A 14,420-nucleotide genomic window follows, 5' to 3' on the forward strand; every position below is an offset into this window, starting at 1 on the left:
ACTGTATGATTTCATTTATAAGAAATGTTCAGAATAGGGAAATTCATAGAGATGGAAAGCAGACTGGTGGTCACCAGGGAGTGGAGGGATGGGAAATGGGGAGTGACTGCTTAATGGATATAGGATTTGGGGATGATGAAAATGTTTTGGAACTAAAGAGGTGGTGGTTGCATGAAACTGTGAATATCACTGAATTGTTCACTTTTAAATGGTTGATTTTAAGTGAACTTCACCTCAATTAAAAAAATAATGCTGACATAAGTTAGAATATGAGATGTGCTACCATGGAATATGAGAGAAGGTATAAATGCTACCAAGAGAGCACTTAGGAAGCCTTAATTAAATGGAGAAATGAGGCTGTCTAGTGTCAAACCCCCGGGACCCCTCCCCTTCTCTGATCCTCTGATCAAATATGACTTTACCTTTTTTCCACTTTAGAGTCTAGATATTAAACTTATTCTCGCCCTTTCCTCTTTTTATTTTTTTATTTCAGACCTGCACAAAGGTATAGAGAATAATACTATCAATATCTACATACCCACCACCCAGCTTACAAAACGTAACATTCTAATACAGTTGAAGCCCACTGTGGAGCCCGCCCCAATAGGATCCCGCTCCTTCTCTTTCCCCAGGAGTAACCACCATCCTAAATGTGGTGTTTACCTTTCCATCACAGGCCTTTCTGTATGCTACATTTGTATACACTTTCACAGGCATGCCTGTCACTATATGCATCCACAATCAACGTACAGTGATTGTATTTTTCCTTAGACTTCGTGCACATGGTATCATTTTGTATCCTTCTGGAATCAGTGTCTTCCCTTATGCATTTTCTGCTGCCATCACCGTTCTTAGCCCCTCTGTGTCTCAGCCCCTGTGAGTGCTGTCTCCTCCCCAGTCCACCCTTTGCTGTCCTGTTCAATTTACCTACAACAGTCCCAAGCCAGTGAGTGAAGGCTGGTCCCCCCATAGGTGAGTCTGAGCTTCTTCCCCTGTGGCTCTAAACCAGTGCTTCTCAAACCTTAGCTGCAACAGAACCCCCTGGAGAGCTTCTTAAAGCCCAGATTGCTGTGCCCCACTCCCCGAGTTTCTGATTCACAGGTCTTGAGTGGAGCCTAAGAATTCCTGGGTGATGCTGATAATGCTCTTTTGGGGACCAAACTTTGAGAACCACTGCTCCAAATCAATGTCTGGGCTCAGGCTCAGCAGCACCATCTGGCCTCCAGGCAAGCGGGGCCGTCTATGAGGTTTCCTTCAAACGCACCCAACAGTATATGAAATACACGTATCATGCAAGTCACGTGTAATTTGAAATGTTCTAGTAGCCACTTTAAAAAAGGAAAAAGAAACTGGAGAAAGTAACTTTAATATTTTGTTAACACTATATTATTTCAACATGTAAGTAGTATTAATGCGATTTTACATTGTTTTTCACACAGAGTACATCTCAACTCAGACTAGCCACATTTCGAATGCTCAGCAGCCACACATGGCCAGGGACTAAGTGTAGCAAACAGCACAGCTCTGAAGTCTTGACCTCCATGTCTATCTTTACAAAAATTATTTTAAACTTGACATTTTAACTTTGGGCTACAACAAAAGTATTTAAAACAGGCTTACCAAGTAGTGGAAAGTGATGCCTCTCAATGAAGGTAAAATGGGTCAAAACAAAAGTAAAAGGGAGATTTGAGTCAGAATCATTTATCTAAATAAAATCTGCCAGCATTTCGGTCTATTAATTTAAAGCAAATTTATTTTTAATTAGAACCCATGCTGTTAAGTATGTTTGTAAAAGATGAAAGTCGCAAGCCACTGGATATCACTTTTTAGTTGATGAACTTTGGATTGGGATCAGTGTTAAAATTCCCATGGGCGTCTGAAAAATGAAACGCCTGAAAGTTGTAAACAGTGGGTTCTTTCTTTACATGTCTTCTTTCTATTCCTCCCAACTGCAGGATGAAATGAGAGACAATTAACAATTATTCAGCATTAACTGGCAGCAGTGACTTTCTGAATCTGAGAAAGTAGTCAGCCCTATGTGCACCTGCTGCGTTTGGGTGCTACACCTCAACGAGTAGAGGAGAACAACACGTTTTCCTCTCGTAACCTGCACCTTGGATACAGGGTGCTCGTACGACTGATGGCTTCAATCATGTGATCATAGCAACATGTCTCCCTCTTGCCCAACACCATAAACGCTTTTTCCCCCTTGAGAGGCCATTCTAGGATTTAAATCAACCTCTCCACCTTGAGAGCCTGTTCTCATTCCGCAAATGATACCCCCTCACCCTCCCAGAACCTCGGTCTCCATATCTACCATATGAGAAAGAGGCTGTTATTATGAAATACACAGCTGTGAAAATGCAGGGGAAAATGTTACTCATTTAAATATGCTCAAGGGCAAGCTATGCCTTAAGATTCCATTACCAATGCAGTGATAAACAGTCATACTATGACTAAGTTTCTTTTCTTGTGACTGTCACATAAACATTTGTTCAGTTGTAGATTTTTGTATTTTAGGTATTAATCATTAAACGTGGTCCTACTCGAAATTTTTAACTTTTTGCTATTTGTAGTCACATTCTAAAAGGCGCTGTCTCCTAGTGCAGGAGACTGCGCCTCTGTGGCCAAGCGATGAAGGCCCCACTAGTGCACAGCCCAGACACTTTCACTGCTGCTCTGGTAACTGTTTTCTAGACAAATATCGGTCTTAGGTACTGATACATTTACAACTTGTGAATAGTCTTAGAGGTGGAGGACAAAAGACCTCACAAGAATAAATGGGCAGCCATGAAGGATATTTCCAGGCATGATGCATTTTATATTACTAGGTACGTGAGTGTTCTAGTAACATTCTAAGTAGGTAAAGTTGAGTTGTTAAACTAATTTTAAACAAGCTTTTTCTTAGTTTACTGGGAGAATTATAAAGCAAGAAACAAAACTGGCCAGTGCCTGGAATGGTTGTGTGATTTTCAAAGCTACACACAAATACCTGGGGTTTCTGGGCTTGCCCTCTGCTGGGTCCTGATGTTTTTCCGGCTCTTCTTGTTTTTTGTTAAACTTCTCTTTTCCCTCGCTTTCGGAGCCATGAGCCTCTTCACTGGAGTTCTCATATTGATAACTAGTTGTTCCTTTAGTGAAGAATAATACATACTTTGGGACCAGACATTAACAGAAAGTTTAAAAAATCCCAATTCATAAGGAAGAGTGCCATTCAGTACTCCATCCTTGGGGGAAGCAGGAGGACAGTAGTAACTAAGGAAAGAACAGCTGGGCACCTTCCTTCTGGTTGATACAACACTTTCACGACCCTCACCTTTCTGCTGCTTGATCGTTTTCACAGTGACATTATTTCTGTTTTTCCGGTAAATCTGCCACCCTGTGCTGTGATTATTTCTGGCCCTTCAGAGAAGAAGGGATCAGAATCGTCTGGGCCTGATCATTCTGTATGTCTTGGTTAGGATTTTCTTGCAAAAATGTTTTGCCTCAAATACAAATTCTGTGGTGAAGCTCATTATTTCCTCCTCCCTGAATGTCTCATTTTTACCGAGTGCTCCCCTGTCAGTTCATAATGTTTGGGTATCAACTTTCTAAGCATCTTGGCACTTTTAACAGCCAGGAACCAAACATGAGGTATGCCATTTGCCTGTTCTTTTCTCTTCCATTTCCTCCCAAGCTCCTTCCTCCACACTTACCTCCACGGACATTCACCCGTGGGCTCAGAAATGGCACTGATGGATAATCTCATATCTCTCACCAGGGTTGGTAGAGGTCGGCCTATTTTTTTCTCGAACCGTAAAGGTAGCTATGGAATTGGGCTTCTACTGGGCCGCTTTGACCTTCAGTTGGTGGAGGGCTCCCCGACTCCCACGGCCTCAGCTGCCGAGGCCCCGCTGAGCCGGGGTCCCGCAGGCTGGGCCCCCAGCCCCCGCACCCCGGCCGGCTCCTTACCCTCAGAAGTGCTGGTCTCTTCTGCCATCTCCCAAACGCTGATATCATCATCGGCCTCCTCCACCGGCCCCTCCTCGGGGGTCTCCCAGGAGGCGTCCTCCTCGGGGTCCTCAGGCTCCTCGGGCTCCTGGGCCTTCGGCGCGGGCCCCTCTCCCGGCCCCCCGGGCGCCGGGGGCACGGGGAGCATGGCTGAGCCCGTGGGCGAGGGGGGCCTGGGCCGCACCACCACGCGGCCGCCGCGGGGCCGCACCAGGATGTGGTCGTTGTGGTAGATGCGGCGCAGCAGCGAATGCACCAGGTCCAGGAACAGGAAGCGGAAGCTAACCATGGGGAACTGGTGGGCGTCCACCTCGACGTCCAGGACCTCCGGGGGCTCCTCCTCCCCGTCCTCGTCCTGGACCGGCCCGATGTCCGAGTCATCCTCCGAGCTCCCGCCCTCCAGGGCCGCTACCAGGCCCGCCGCCTCCCCCGGGCCTCCCGCGGCCCTCCTGGCCTCCAAGGCCGCGACGCCTGGGGGGGACCCGGAATCATCGTGGTCCCCGTGGGGCCCGGAGTCGCGGTCTGCCCTGTCACCGGCTCTGGCCGCTCCGGTCGCTCCGGCCGGCGCTCCCGCCGCGCCCGTGGAGCCGTCCAGGCCGCCCGAGGCCAGATCTCCTTCCCCCGTGGTTGACATGGCACCGAGCAGTTACCTCGGCCGCGCCGCGATCGGCTGCGGCGGCGACGGTAATGTTGGTAGCCACCGAGGTGGCTGCCCTGACAGGAGGCCTGAGGGTGTGCGCTGAGCGGAGTGGCCGCTGAGGGGACAACAGAGGAGGTCCCCAGAGCCGGTGGGCAGGAGGCCGATGCCAGTAGCTGCCCTGGGCCTCAGACAGCAGCCGCGCAGGCTGGGCGGGAAGATTGTGCTAGGTTGCGGACGGAGGGCGGGGCCAGAAGAGTGGACAATGGGCCACGCCCCTCATCATGAGCTGCAAGCTCATTGGCTGAGGAGACAGGATTGATGTGCCCTGCGTCTAATGAAAGACCAAGACCCTTTGGTTGGGTCCAATGAAACACCAAGGCCTTTTGGTTCTAAGATTGCTCCCAACCGCCTTCCTGTTCTTTGACGCCTTGGGGTTCAGGTCCACAAAGTTCCTGTCCTTTTAATTTAATGATTCTCTGGAAAACTGTATTTGGAGGCACTCTGGGCCATGTGAACTGCAAGGAGTTCCCTGATTTCCACCTGGTAATGGCTCATGTGAGGACAGATAGGGTCATGGAAATTTTGTACAGTTCAGAGCTTAGCAGTAGTAAACCTCCCAAGAAGAGAAAGAAGAATTTAGATGATTTAGGTGGTTACAGCTACTTGGAAAAAAATAGACAAAATTGAAATGGATGCAGTCAGAACTGAGTGTTGAAGTGGTAAACATTAGGAGCTGGAAGGTGTATTATGAACTCGAACAAATTCACTTCAAGCCTCCAAAGACTGGGTTAAAAAAAAAAAAGAGAGATACTTCTTTAAAGGACCAGATCTAAGAGCTAAGCATGACAGATGTTAAAAGGGCAGGCTTCCAAGGATGTTTCTGAGGCAACAGTCCAAGACTTTTTATTGATTTCAAGATCTACTTAATTAAGACCTCAAGTATAAATAATTCTGAAAATTATGGAGAAATTAACTGCTATTTTATACTCTATAAAAATTTCATAACACTAAAAATGTTTTTTTAAACAAAACAAATAATATTTGGATATTACATTAAGGAAAAATAACACTAATAAATCTCATCTAGGTAAGGAAGGATTTGTTCTTCCTTTCATCAACCCAAACAAATTTCATTGTTTTTATTTTTCCTCTGGTCTTACCTTGAGAATGAATCACGATGTTATCATAAATCACTGGTTTAAATTTGGAAGGCAAGGTAGAAAATCTCTAATTCAAAATCCTCACTATAAAGACAGCAAAACTGAGGCAGAATCCCATCCTGAGGTCTACAGTTGTTATATTATATATATTATATAATATTACATATAATGTATATATAAATTTTTTAATTAAAGTATAGTCAGTTTACAATGTGTCAATTTCTGGTGTACAGCACAATGCTTCAGTCATATAGGAACATACATATATTTGTTTTCATACTCTTTTTCACTGTAAGTTACTTCAAGATATTGAATATAGTTCCCTATGCTATAGAGTATAAACTTGTTGTTTATCTACTTTATGTATATTAGTATCTGCAAATCTTGAACTCCCAGTTTATCCTTTCCCACCCCCTTCCTCCCCTGATAAAACATAAGTTTGTTTTCTATGTCTGAGAGTCTGTTTCTGTTTTGTAAACAAGTTCATTTGTGTCTTTTTTAAAGATGTAAGTGATATATGGTAATTTTCTTTCTCTTTTTGGCTTACTTCTCTTAGAATGACAATCTCCAGGTCTATCCATGTTGCTGCAAATGGCATTATTTTATTCTTTTTTATGGCTGAGTAGTATTCCATTGTATAAATATACCACAGCTTCTTTATCTAGTCATCTATTGATGGGCATTTGGGTTGTTTTTGTGTCTTGGCTATTGTAAATAGTGCTGCTATGAACATTGGAGTGCATGTATCTTTTTGAATTAAGGTTCTCTGGATATATGCCCAGGAGCAGGATTGCTGGATCATATGGTAAGTCTATTTTCAGTCTTTTGAGGAATCTCCATACTGTTTTCCATAATGGCTACAGCAAACTGTATTCCTACCAGCAGTGTAGGAAGGTTCCCTTTTCCCCACAGCCTCTCCAGCATTTATTGTTCGTGGACTTTTGAATGATGGCCATTCTGACTGGTGTGAGGTGATACCTCATTGTAGTTTTGACTTGCATTTCTCTGATAATTAGCGATATTGAGCATTTTTTCATGTGCCTATTGGCTGTTTGTATGTCTTCATTGGAGAATTTCTTGTTTAGGTCTTCTGCCCACTTTTGGATTAGGTTGTTCGTTTTTTTCTTATTAAGTTGTATGAGCTGTATGTATATTCTGGAGATTAAGCCCTTGACAGTCTCATCTTTTACAAATATTTTCTCCCATTCTGTAGGTTCTTTTTGTTTTGCTTATGGTTTCCTTTGCTGTGCAAATAGATTTGGTTTTAACATTTACCCCCATATGTGATCTTGGAAAACTTACTTATTTCTAGGCTTCAGTTTTATCATCTGTATAGTTGGAGTAATGATTACCATGATTACCTAGCTATCTTACAATGTTGCCCTGAGAATCAAATAAGATAATGAGGGGAAAGTCCTTTTTCATACTGTGAAAGCTTACACACACAGGGTTTTATTTTATCAATAATTTTTACATTTAACTATTGGACAGAAGCTATTGGGTAGTCTCTCAGGCCTTCAGAAAGAATCATCTAATTTGGTTTTGGAGGAGTCAATTGTTTTCAGCTGTGTGGAGTTACACACTTCCTCCCTGGCTGAGTTGATACAGCACCTTCAGTCAAGATTTGAGATAGGTAGATGGAATGAGATAGGATTATATTTAGGATATTAACTAGTTAAACCAGTTGTTGAAAATGTTTTCTTAGTTTGATTTTTGCCTTATAAGTTGATTAATATTTCTAAGTATATATTTTTGTGTTGCAAAGTCTAATAATATTTTCTTTTTTATGGTTTTAACATCATAAATTTGCAAATATTTTCTCATCCAGAGATAAATTTTATACTTCTTTTTTGGAAGTCTTCTGAGTGTTTACATATAACTCCTTAGTCCATTTGGAGTTAACAGAGACACATGAGTTGATTTTTTAAACAGCTCCCCTACAACACCACTTGTTAAGTAATTATTCCCCTCTATAATGATGGGTAGCCATGTACCCTTTAGCACTTTCTTTAAAGGTAGAAGAGATGCGAGAGAAATGCATATTCTACCAAAATTTCAAAGCTGAAAAGGCCTTTAGATATTGAATCTAAGACCATTCTTTTTTAAATGAGGAAGCTAAGGCCTAAAGCTGCTGATGGGCATCCCCAAGGTCATACCACTTAATGGAGGAGCCAGGACTAGAACCAATCTCCTGACCTTTGATCTGAAGTTGAGATAGACCCTGTACATGCAGCTTCAGGAGAAACTTGACACCTGAAAGTTTATTTTCTAGGCACAAAGTAAATGGCCATGAGTTATGGGTCTCTGAAAGCCCCAGACCAGCCATCCTGAACCTCAGTCAGCAAGTATTTACTAAACACCTACATATAATGCCTGGTGCAATACCTTGCCAAGGATGGAGAAGTGCCGTCATCTCTGGCAAGAAGCATCTCACAGTCTGTTTGGGGGAAAAGACTGCATGCTGAGAATAAAGGAAAAAAAGAGAAGCCACTGACATTCAGAACTGGAGTGACACAGCAAGGCCATGTTATTTTCCTATTGGACATAAAATTGTCATTTTAGAACACCAACATCAGACAAGGTCTCTGAGACCATGATGAAAGGAGATAAGACAAGGTCATTTTAATTTTAAGTGGGCACGAAAACAAAGTTGCTCATTACTAAACAGATTTTTAGACTCTCTTGGCTAAAATGAGTGTCCACCACTCCTTTACCAATTACAGCTTTATCCTGATTCTAGTCTCCTCTCTCTGTAGATAAGACTTATTCAAATAAATAGTAAAAATTGGTATTTATTCAAATACCAATCACAGAATTGCTCCTGCTATCTAAAGGCATCCAATCTAGAGCAAACTCCCATTTCCTTCAAAGCTTCCCAAAATTACTCAACCAAACCCCAACTCCTATAATAGGTTCTTTCTGACACTTGTTATTAAGACATCACATGGTTCCACCAACGTGTGTGTTCTCCCTCACTGCTATGAATAATAAACCCAACTTGCTCAACTGTAGGCACATTCCTGTGATATTTGGCTGGAGGACATTGACAGTGTAGAAACATTTCCATCTTAACATACATTGACTCAAATAAGTCAGGAGGCACCACAATTGATGGGCTTTTCTCAGAAAAGGCTTCCCAGAGGAGGGGGGACTTGGCCTCAAAAGATGGGCAACACTGTCTGAGGACAGTAAAGGCAAGACGTTGTCTCCACATGGCCCTTGTTAAAATGTGCTCATAACCTCAGCGGGACCCTGAGCCTTGGGATACGGAAGGAAAGCAGATGTTGCTCCTGGCCAGAGGGCAGACCTGGGTGATGTGATGGAAGTCCTGTGGTGAGGAGGTACCTAATAGGTCCCCCCATTTCCTACTGCAGGCTATGACCAGGGCTGTCTCTACTCTTCCTTAGCAGAAACATATATGGGTTATTACAAGATACTGAATATAGTTCCCTGTGCTATACAGTAGGTCCCTTTTATTTATTTTGTATATAGCAGTGTGTATCTGTTAATACCAAACTTCTAATTATCCCTCCTCATCACCCTTTCCCCTTTGGTAACCATAATTTTTCCATGCCTATGAATCTGAACAACTATAATCCTTTTTTTTTCATTTTCATATTCCAAGAAACTATAATTCTTAACTCTCCTCTTTGACTAGAGATTCCTACTCCGCAACCATTAAATAGGAAGTTGGCTGTTGATTGTAAATAAATGTTCCTTATGATGTTAAGAAAGTTTTTTGTTCCTCTGTTATTAATAGCTTTGTGGCTTTTGGTGTGCTTTCTGTCTGGTCCTCAGTTTCATCTTTTAAAAAAGATAGTAGTTACCACCTTATAGAGTTTTTGTGAATATTAAACATGATAATGTATAATGAACATTATCAGAATTAAGGGTTATTAGTGAGGTTTGTCAGTCTCCTTGTTTTCTAAGCATGTAGTTTTTTCAGAAGAAGTAGAATTCTAATTGGTCCTCTTGTCCACCTTCAATCAGTAAATGCTTACCCTATGTGAGAAGAAATGCCTCCTCCCACATTTTTATGTTCTTAGGCGTTTTCATGGGAAGCTTCCTCCTAAATTGTCCATGGCTGCCCCCTCCTTGGAATTCAAGTTTTAGTCAAAGAGCACTCACAAGGACCCTCCCTGATTGCTCTAACTAAAGCTGTCACCCACTGCCACCCCAGTCACTCTCATATCACCACCTTTTCTATTTCCTTCATAGCTTTGAACTTTCCCATTTAACACATTTTTATCTTTGTTTTTATTACCCCATCCCCACTCCCCCCACCTCACCAACCACCACCAAGAGTAAAATGCCACAAAGGCAGGGCTTATTGTCTGGCTTCTTCACTGATGTGTCCCCCAAACACCTAGAATGGTACCTGGAACATAGTAAATACTCAAACATTTATGGAATAAAACAACTTGCTTTCACTATATTGGTTAATTGTACAAGGTACACAACCAAATTTTATTATGTTGTAGGATGACATTTATGAATTTGGAAAGCCCCCAATGGGTGAGATTAAAGTTAAGCTTTGAATATCTGTAAAGTGTTGCTAATTTCCCTAGATACCAGTATATCTCATATTGCCAGAGGCTATAACTATCTTTAGATTGAGGGGGGCAACTTCATTGGAAAAAATGTCCTTTAATTTGCTAATTAAAAGTATATATAAGATTGCAGGGAACTGCACCAGTGTTAATGTTTGTTTGCCTTGTGGTTAACTCACTTCAAATTGCAACTTCTGGAGGTCAGAGAGGTTACATGTTAGCCAACTTGCTGTCTTTTCATATAGTGTAAGTTAAAATTGTCTAACGTTTTCTTCCCCTGCTTTGCCACAGGGTCTGAAATTGCCCGTCTTACAATCATTTCTTACGACCCTTCAGAGACAAGTGCGTTGTAAGTTAACATGGTATCCCAATCTACCTGAAAGTATCGTTAACCAGGTAGTTACTTCAAGGCAGGGTCTGGAGGAAGTAGAACAGAAATTTTGAGAGGAAGCAAGGACTAGAGGAATGAAGAAAAGATCTGGGGCATAGGGTGCTCCCAGGGAAGGGAGTGCTGTATGAGGAGTGACTGTGGGGAACCCTGATTTTAGGTGTCTGGAGATAATGGTGGGGCTGTGGTGGGGGACAGAGGTCTCAACGTGTGCTTGAGAATGAAGAAGAGGGCATTGGAAAAAGAGGCAAAGGAGCTAGGGATGCAAGTGGTATCCGCTTTTCATAGCTTTGCCTCAGGCCAACTTGTCTTTGGAGGTGCTTTAAGACAGAAAGATGAATAATAGCCTTTGAAGTTCCAAACAGTGAGGAGCTCGTGATGTAGGGAGCTGACGTGAAACAGAATATGAAGTATGCTGTTATAACATATGGGAGAGGAAGTCATTAATGCCATCCAGATTAAGTATCTAAGTAACCTTAACTAAGTGTAGAAACAAGGCTTTCTCCCCCAACTCCCTTTCTCTGATCAACTATCTTTTCACTCACTTTCTCATCTAGATTTTAGAGATGAGGCCCGTTTACTACTTAGTCACACATAAAACTATGGCAATATTAATATGAACACTAATATAAACCTCCTCAGTGACCATATAATCTCTCTCTAGCTTAAGTAAGAAAACATTAGAAATGGAGTTGATGCTGTGCGCATCCTTTCCTCAAATAGTAACCAGTATCATGAATTTGGGGTTTCATTCCCATGTACATCTTTATACTTTGCCTACATTTCTTGGAATGAAATATGTTGTTAAATATATACTCACATCCCAAAGTATATAGTATTTTTGCACATTTTGAAACTTTATATAAATGGCATCACAGTATCTGTATTCTTTTGCCGCTAGCTTTGTGCCTTACTCTTTTTTCCACTACCACCACCCAGGCATTACCCTCAGAGGGGTATGTGGCTCAGGCCCTGGGGAGTTCTAGTCTCCTCCCCATGTGAGTCCTTGCCATCTTTGTGGCCTTACCTGCAACACTTTCAAGCCAGTGAATTAAGGTTGTCTTACCTTAGGTGAAGGCCGGCTTCTTTCACTGTTGTCTTAGCCAAAGCACAGGGTTGAGCTCAGCTGCGTGATGAGCTTTGAAAACCACACTTTGAAAACCACTGCTCTAGAGCATCTTTTCCCCCTTGATATTTTAGCCTTCCTTCAATAAAATAATCTGATATAAGCTTACCAAGTGAAAAGATAGCATTCCTAGAAGGTAGAGTGGTACAAAAACTGCTTTGTGAAGTTAAAATATACTTCATGATGAAGTACAAAATGAAGACAAGACTTTATTAACACCCCAGTGATTAATCACCTGACCCTAAGTTCCTTCTAATTCAACTGTCCAAACAAAGATCCTCAAATAAACTAACAGTTATTGAAGATGGGCTTACTGGAATTCTTAACCATGCACATGGTCAGGTTAAAAGTGCATTGTTCACTAGTTAGTACAAGAGACTACCTTTCTGCAGTACGATGAAGGCACAGGTCATGCAAGCTAACTTGAAAAATACTTCAGTTGGTTTCTCAAGAGTATTTTCTAAACCACTCCTGATTTCCATTAAAGATTCTGATATTTTACAGCTGTAGGCTTACAGCTATGACGAAAGTACTTCACAAGAACCAAACTATGGAACTTCAAGGATGCAGTGAATTCTATATCTGGCAGAAAAGTGGGGAACCATTGAAATTCTAAGAAGAAAGCACTAGTTTAAAAACCTTTAAAGAAAAAAAAACAAACAAAAAAACAAACTTCTTACTACTTAGGGAAAAAAAAGCTGTAAGTAATGCAGACTGTATTTAAGCTATTCTTAATGGTATATAAGAGCACCCCCACCCCCACCCTGGCTCACCGCAGCTTGCACTCTACAAAGTAGTGTTTGTTTTAGGGTTCTCCTTCCACTTCTGGTTAATCTTTTTCTTCCTCTTCCTTTCCTTCTTTTCACTTGATTCTCCCACTGTGTCATAGTCATCATCATTCTATGTATCTTGTCCTGCCAAATGTGATATGGATTATGGGACTGTTACTGATGAAAAGAACCCCAATTGAAGATCTTCAAGAATTTTAGCTATAACAACCCCACTTAGCTTTATAAACTTGGGCATTTCAGGAGTTCAAAGGTAATTGAAGTATGAATCTTTGGAAGTTGATTTGTACCCTATTCTAGAAATCTCCTTTCCTTTGCTATCCTGTTGCTTAATGCCTTCTGAGTGACAGTCTTCTTTTTCTTCCAGTGTATTTGGCACCCAATGTGGCCTATAACTTGTGGTCCATGAGAAAAGAAGCATCAGAATTACCTGGGTATGACTTTATCATATATGTTTTAGTCAACACCTAATTTGAGAAATATTTACTGGGTTCAGAGAAATTCTGTGAAACTCAGGCTCACCAGCATCTGAGAACTTGAGCTAAATACCTTTCAGTTGCTCTAAAATAGATACATCGAGTTTCTGAATCATATTTCTGAGCAACTCTGCATTCTTCAAAAATTTCACCCCCAATTAAAGAATTCTTTTAGGGTAGATTTTACCTTCAGACTTTTTCTCAAGTTTTGTCTTTATTTCCTCAACAACTGTCTCCTCAACACCTGATTTCCATTTATTTTCATCTTCTATAGGCTCATAAAGATGATTTTGTATCTCTTATCAAACAGGTTGATAGAGACAGGCATATTTTCTTTCAGTTTCACGAACTACATTATAATGTTTGGATTTTATTTTTGTTCTGATGCAGGAAAAACGGATGTGGGGCGTGAGGAGGGCCATGTCCCAAGCTTTGGTTGAGCCCCTGGGATGTGCCCCACCAAGTGTGGGTCCTGGCTTTGCGCAGTAAAGAATTCAAGAGTAAGCCACAGTTGAGTAAAGGTAGATTTATGTAGAGATACATCAAAAGGCAAGAGAAAGGCCACGAGGTGTGGGGGTTGGGTGCTCAGATTTGATTAAAAGTAGGTACACATCCCATAGACAGAATGTGAGCCATCTCCGAAGAGAGGGAGCGAGGGGGCAGCCAGGAGGCATGTTGCCAGTTTTTATGGGCTTAGTGGCTTCATATGCTGATAAGTGGAAGGACCAGTCTAACTAGCCTGGGGAAGGGGCTGGGATTCCCAGGAAGTTGGCCATTTCCCACTCTTTGACCTTTTGTGGCTAGCCTTGGGACTGTCATGGCACCTGTGGGCATGTTATTCACCATGCTAATATATTAGCATGGGCGTATAATGAAGCTCAATGTCTAGTAGAAGTCAAATCTCCCACCATCTTGAGCTTCAAGGCCTACTGGGGGTTGAATCTTTCACCATTCTGGTGTTAATTGCTATGTTATTCCTTGAATAGCTGTGCCCTGTCCCCTTGGTGTCTCAGTTCTATCTGGAGTATTCTGAAGATATTAAGTCACTTAACAACATTAGGCAAATTCTGAAAGAAGGTTGCAAATGCTGCAATTGAATCACCATATCTTTCTTGGGAAGCTTCATCAGTTTGAGGAATTTGCCTGCCTTCAGTTTTTTTTCATGTTGCCCCCATTTGTGGCACATTCTGATACAGGTGTACAGCCTCTGTGGCAGGAAACAGAACCTCCTGAGCACAGCTTGAGGGCCTCTTGCTTTCCCACCTCAGTGCCTTTGTCTTCCTCCTCATTAGCTGTGAGGCC

At 42.0% G+C, this 14,420-nt stretch overlaps 1 protein-coding gene across 1 annotated transcript; it reads right to left on the bottom strand.

Moving 5' to 3' along the window:
- Positions 1 to 3,841: 3,841 nt before the first annotated feature.
- On the bottom strand, positions 3,842 to 4,624 carry LOC141576242 (uncharacterized). The gene has a single exon (XM_074358990.1). It carries the CDS (start codon positions 4,622 to 4,624, stop codon positions 3,842 to 3,844), a length of 783 nt encoding a protein of 260 aa, XP_074215091.1.
- Positions 4,625 to 14,420: the final 9,796 nt, after the last annotated feature.

This window comes from Camelus bactrianus, chromosome X (genome assembly GCF_048773025.1).
Source record: "Camelus bactrianus isolate YW-2024 breed Bactrian camel chromosome X, ASM4877302v1, whole genome shotgun sequence".
Lineage (NCBI taxonomy): Eukaryota > Metazoa > Chordata > Mammalia > Artiodactyla > Camelidae > Camelus > Camelus bactrianus.

Coding starts and splice junctions, on each gene's coding strand:
- LOC141576242 (XM_074358990.1), bottom strand. CDS start 4,624: ATGTCAACCACGGGGGAAGGAGATCTGGCCTCGGGCGGCCTGGACGGC.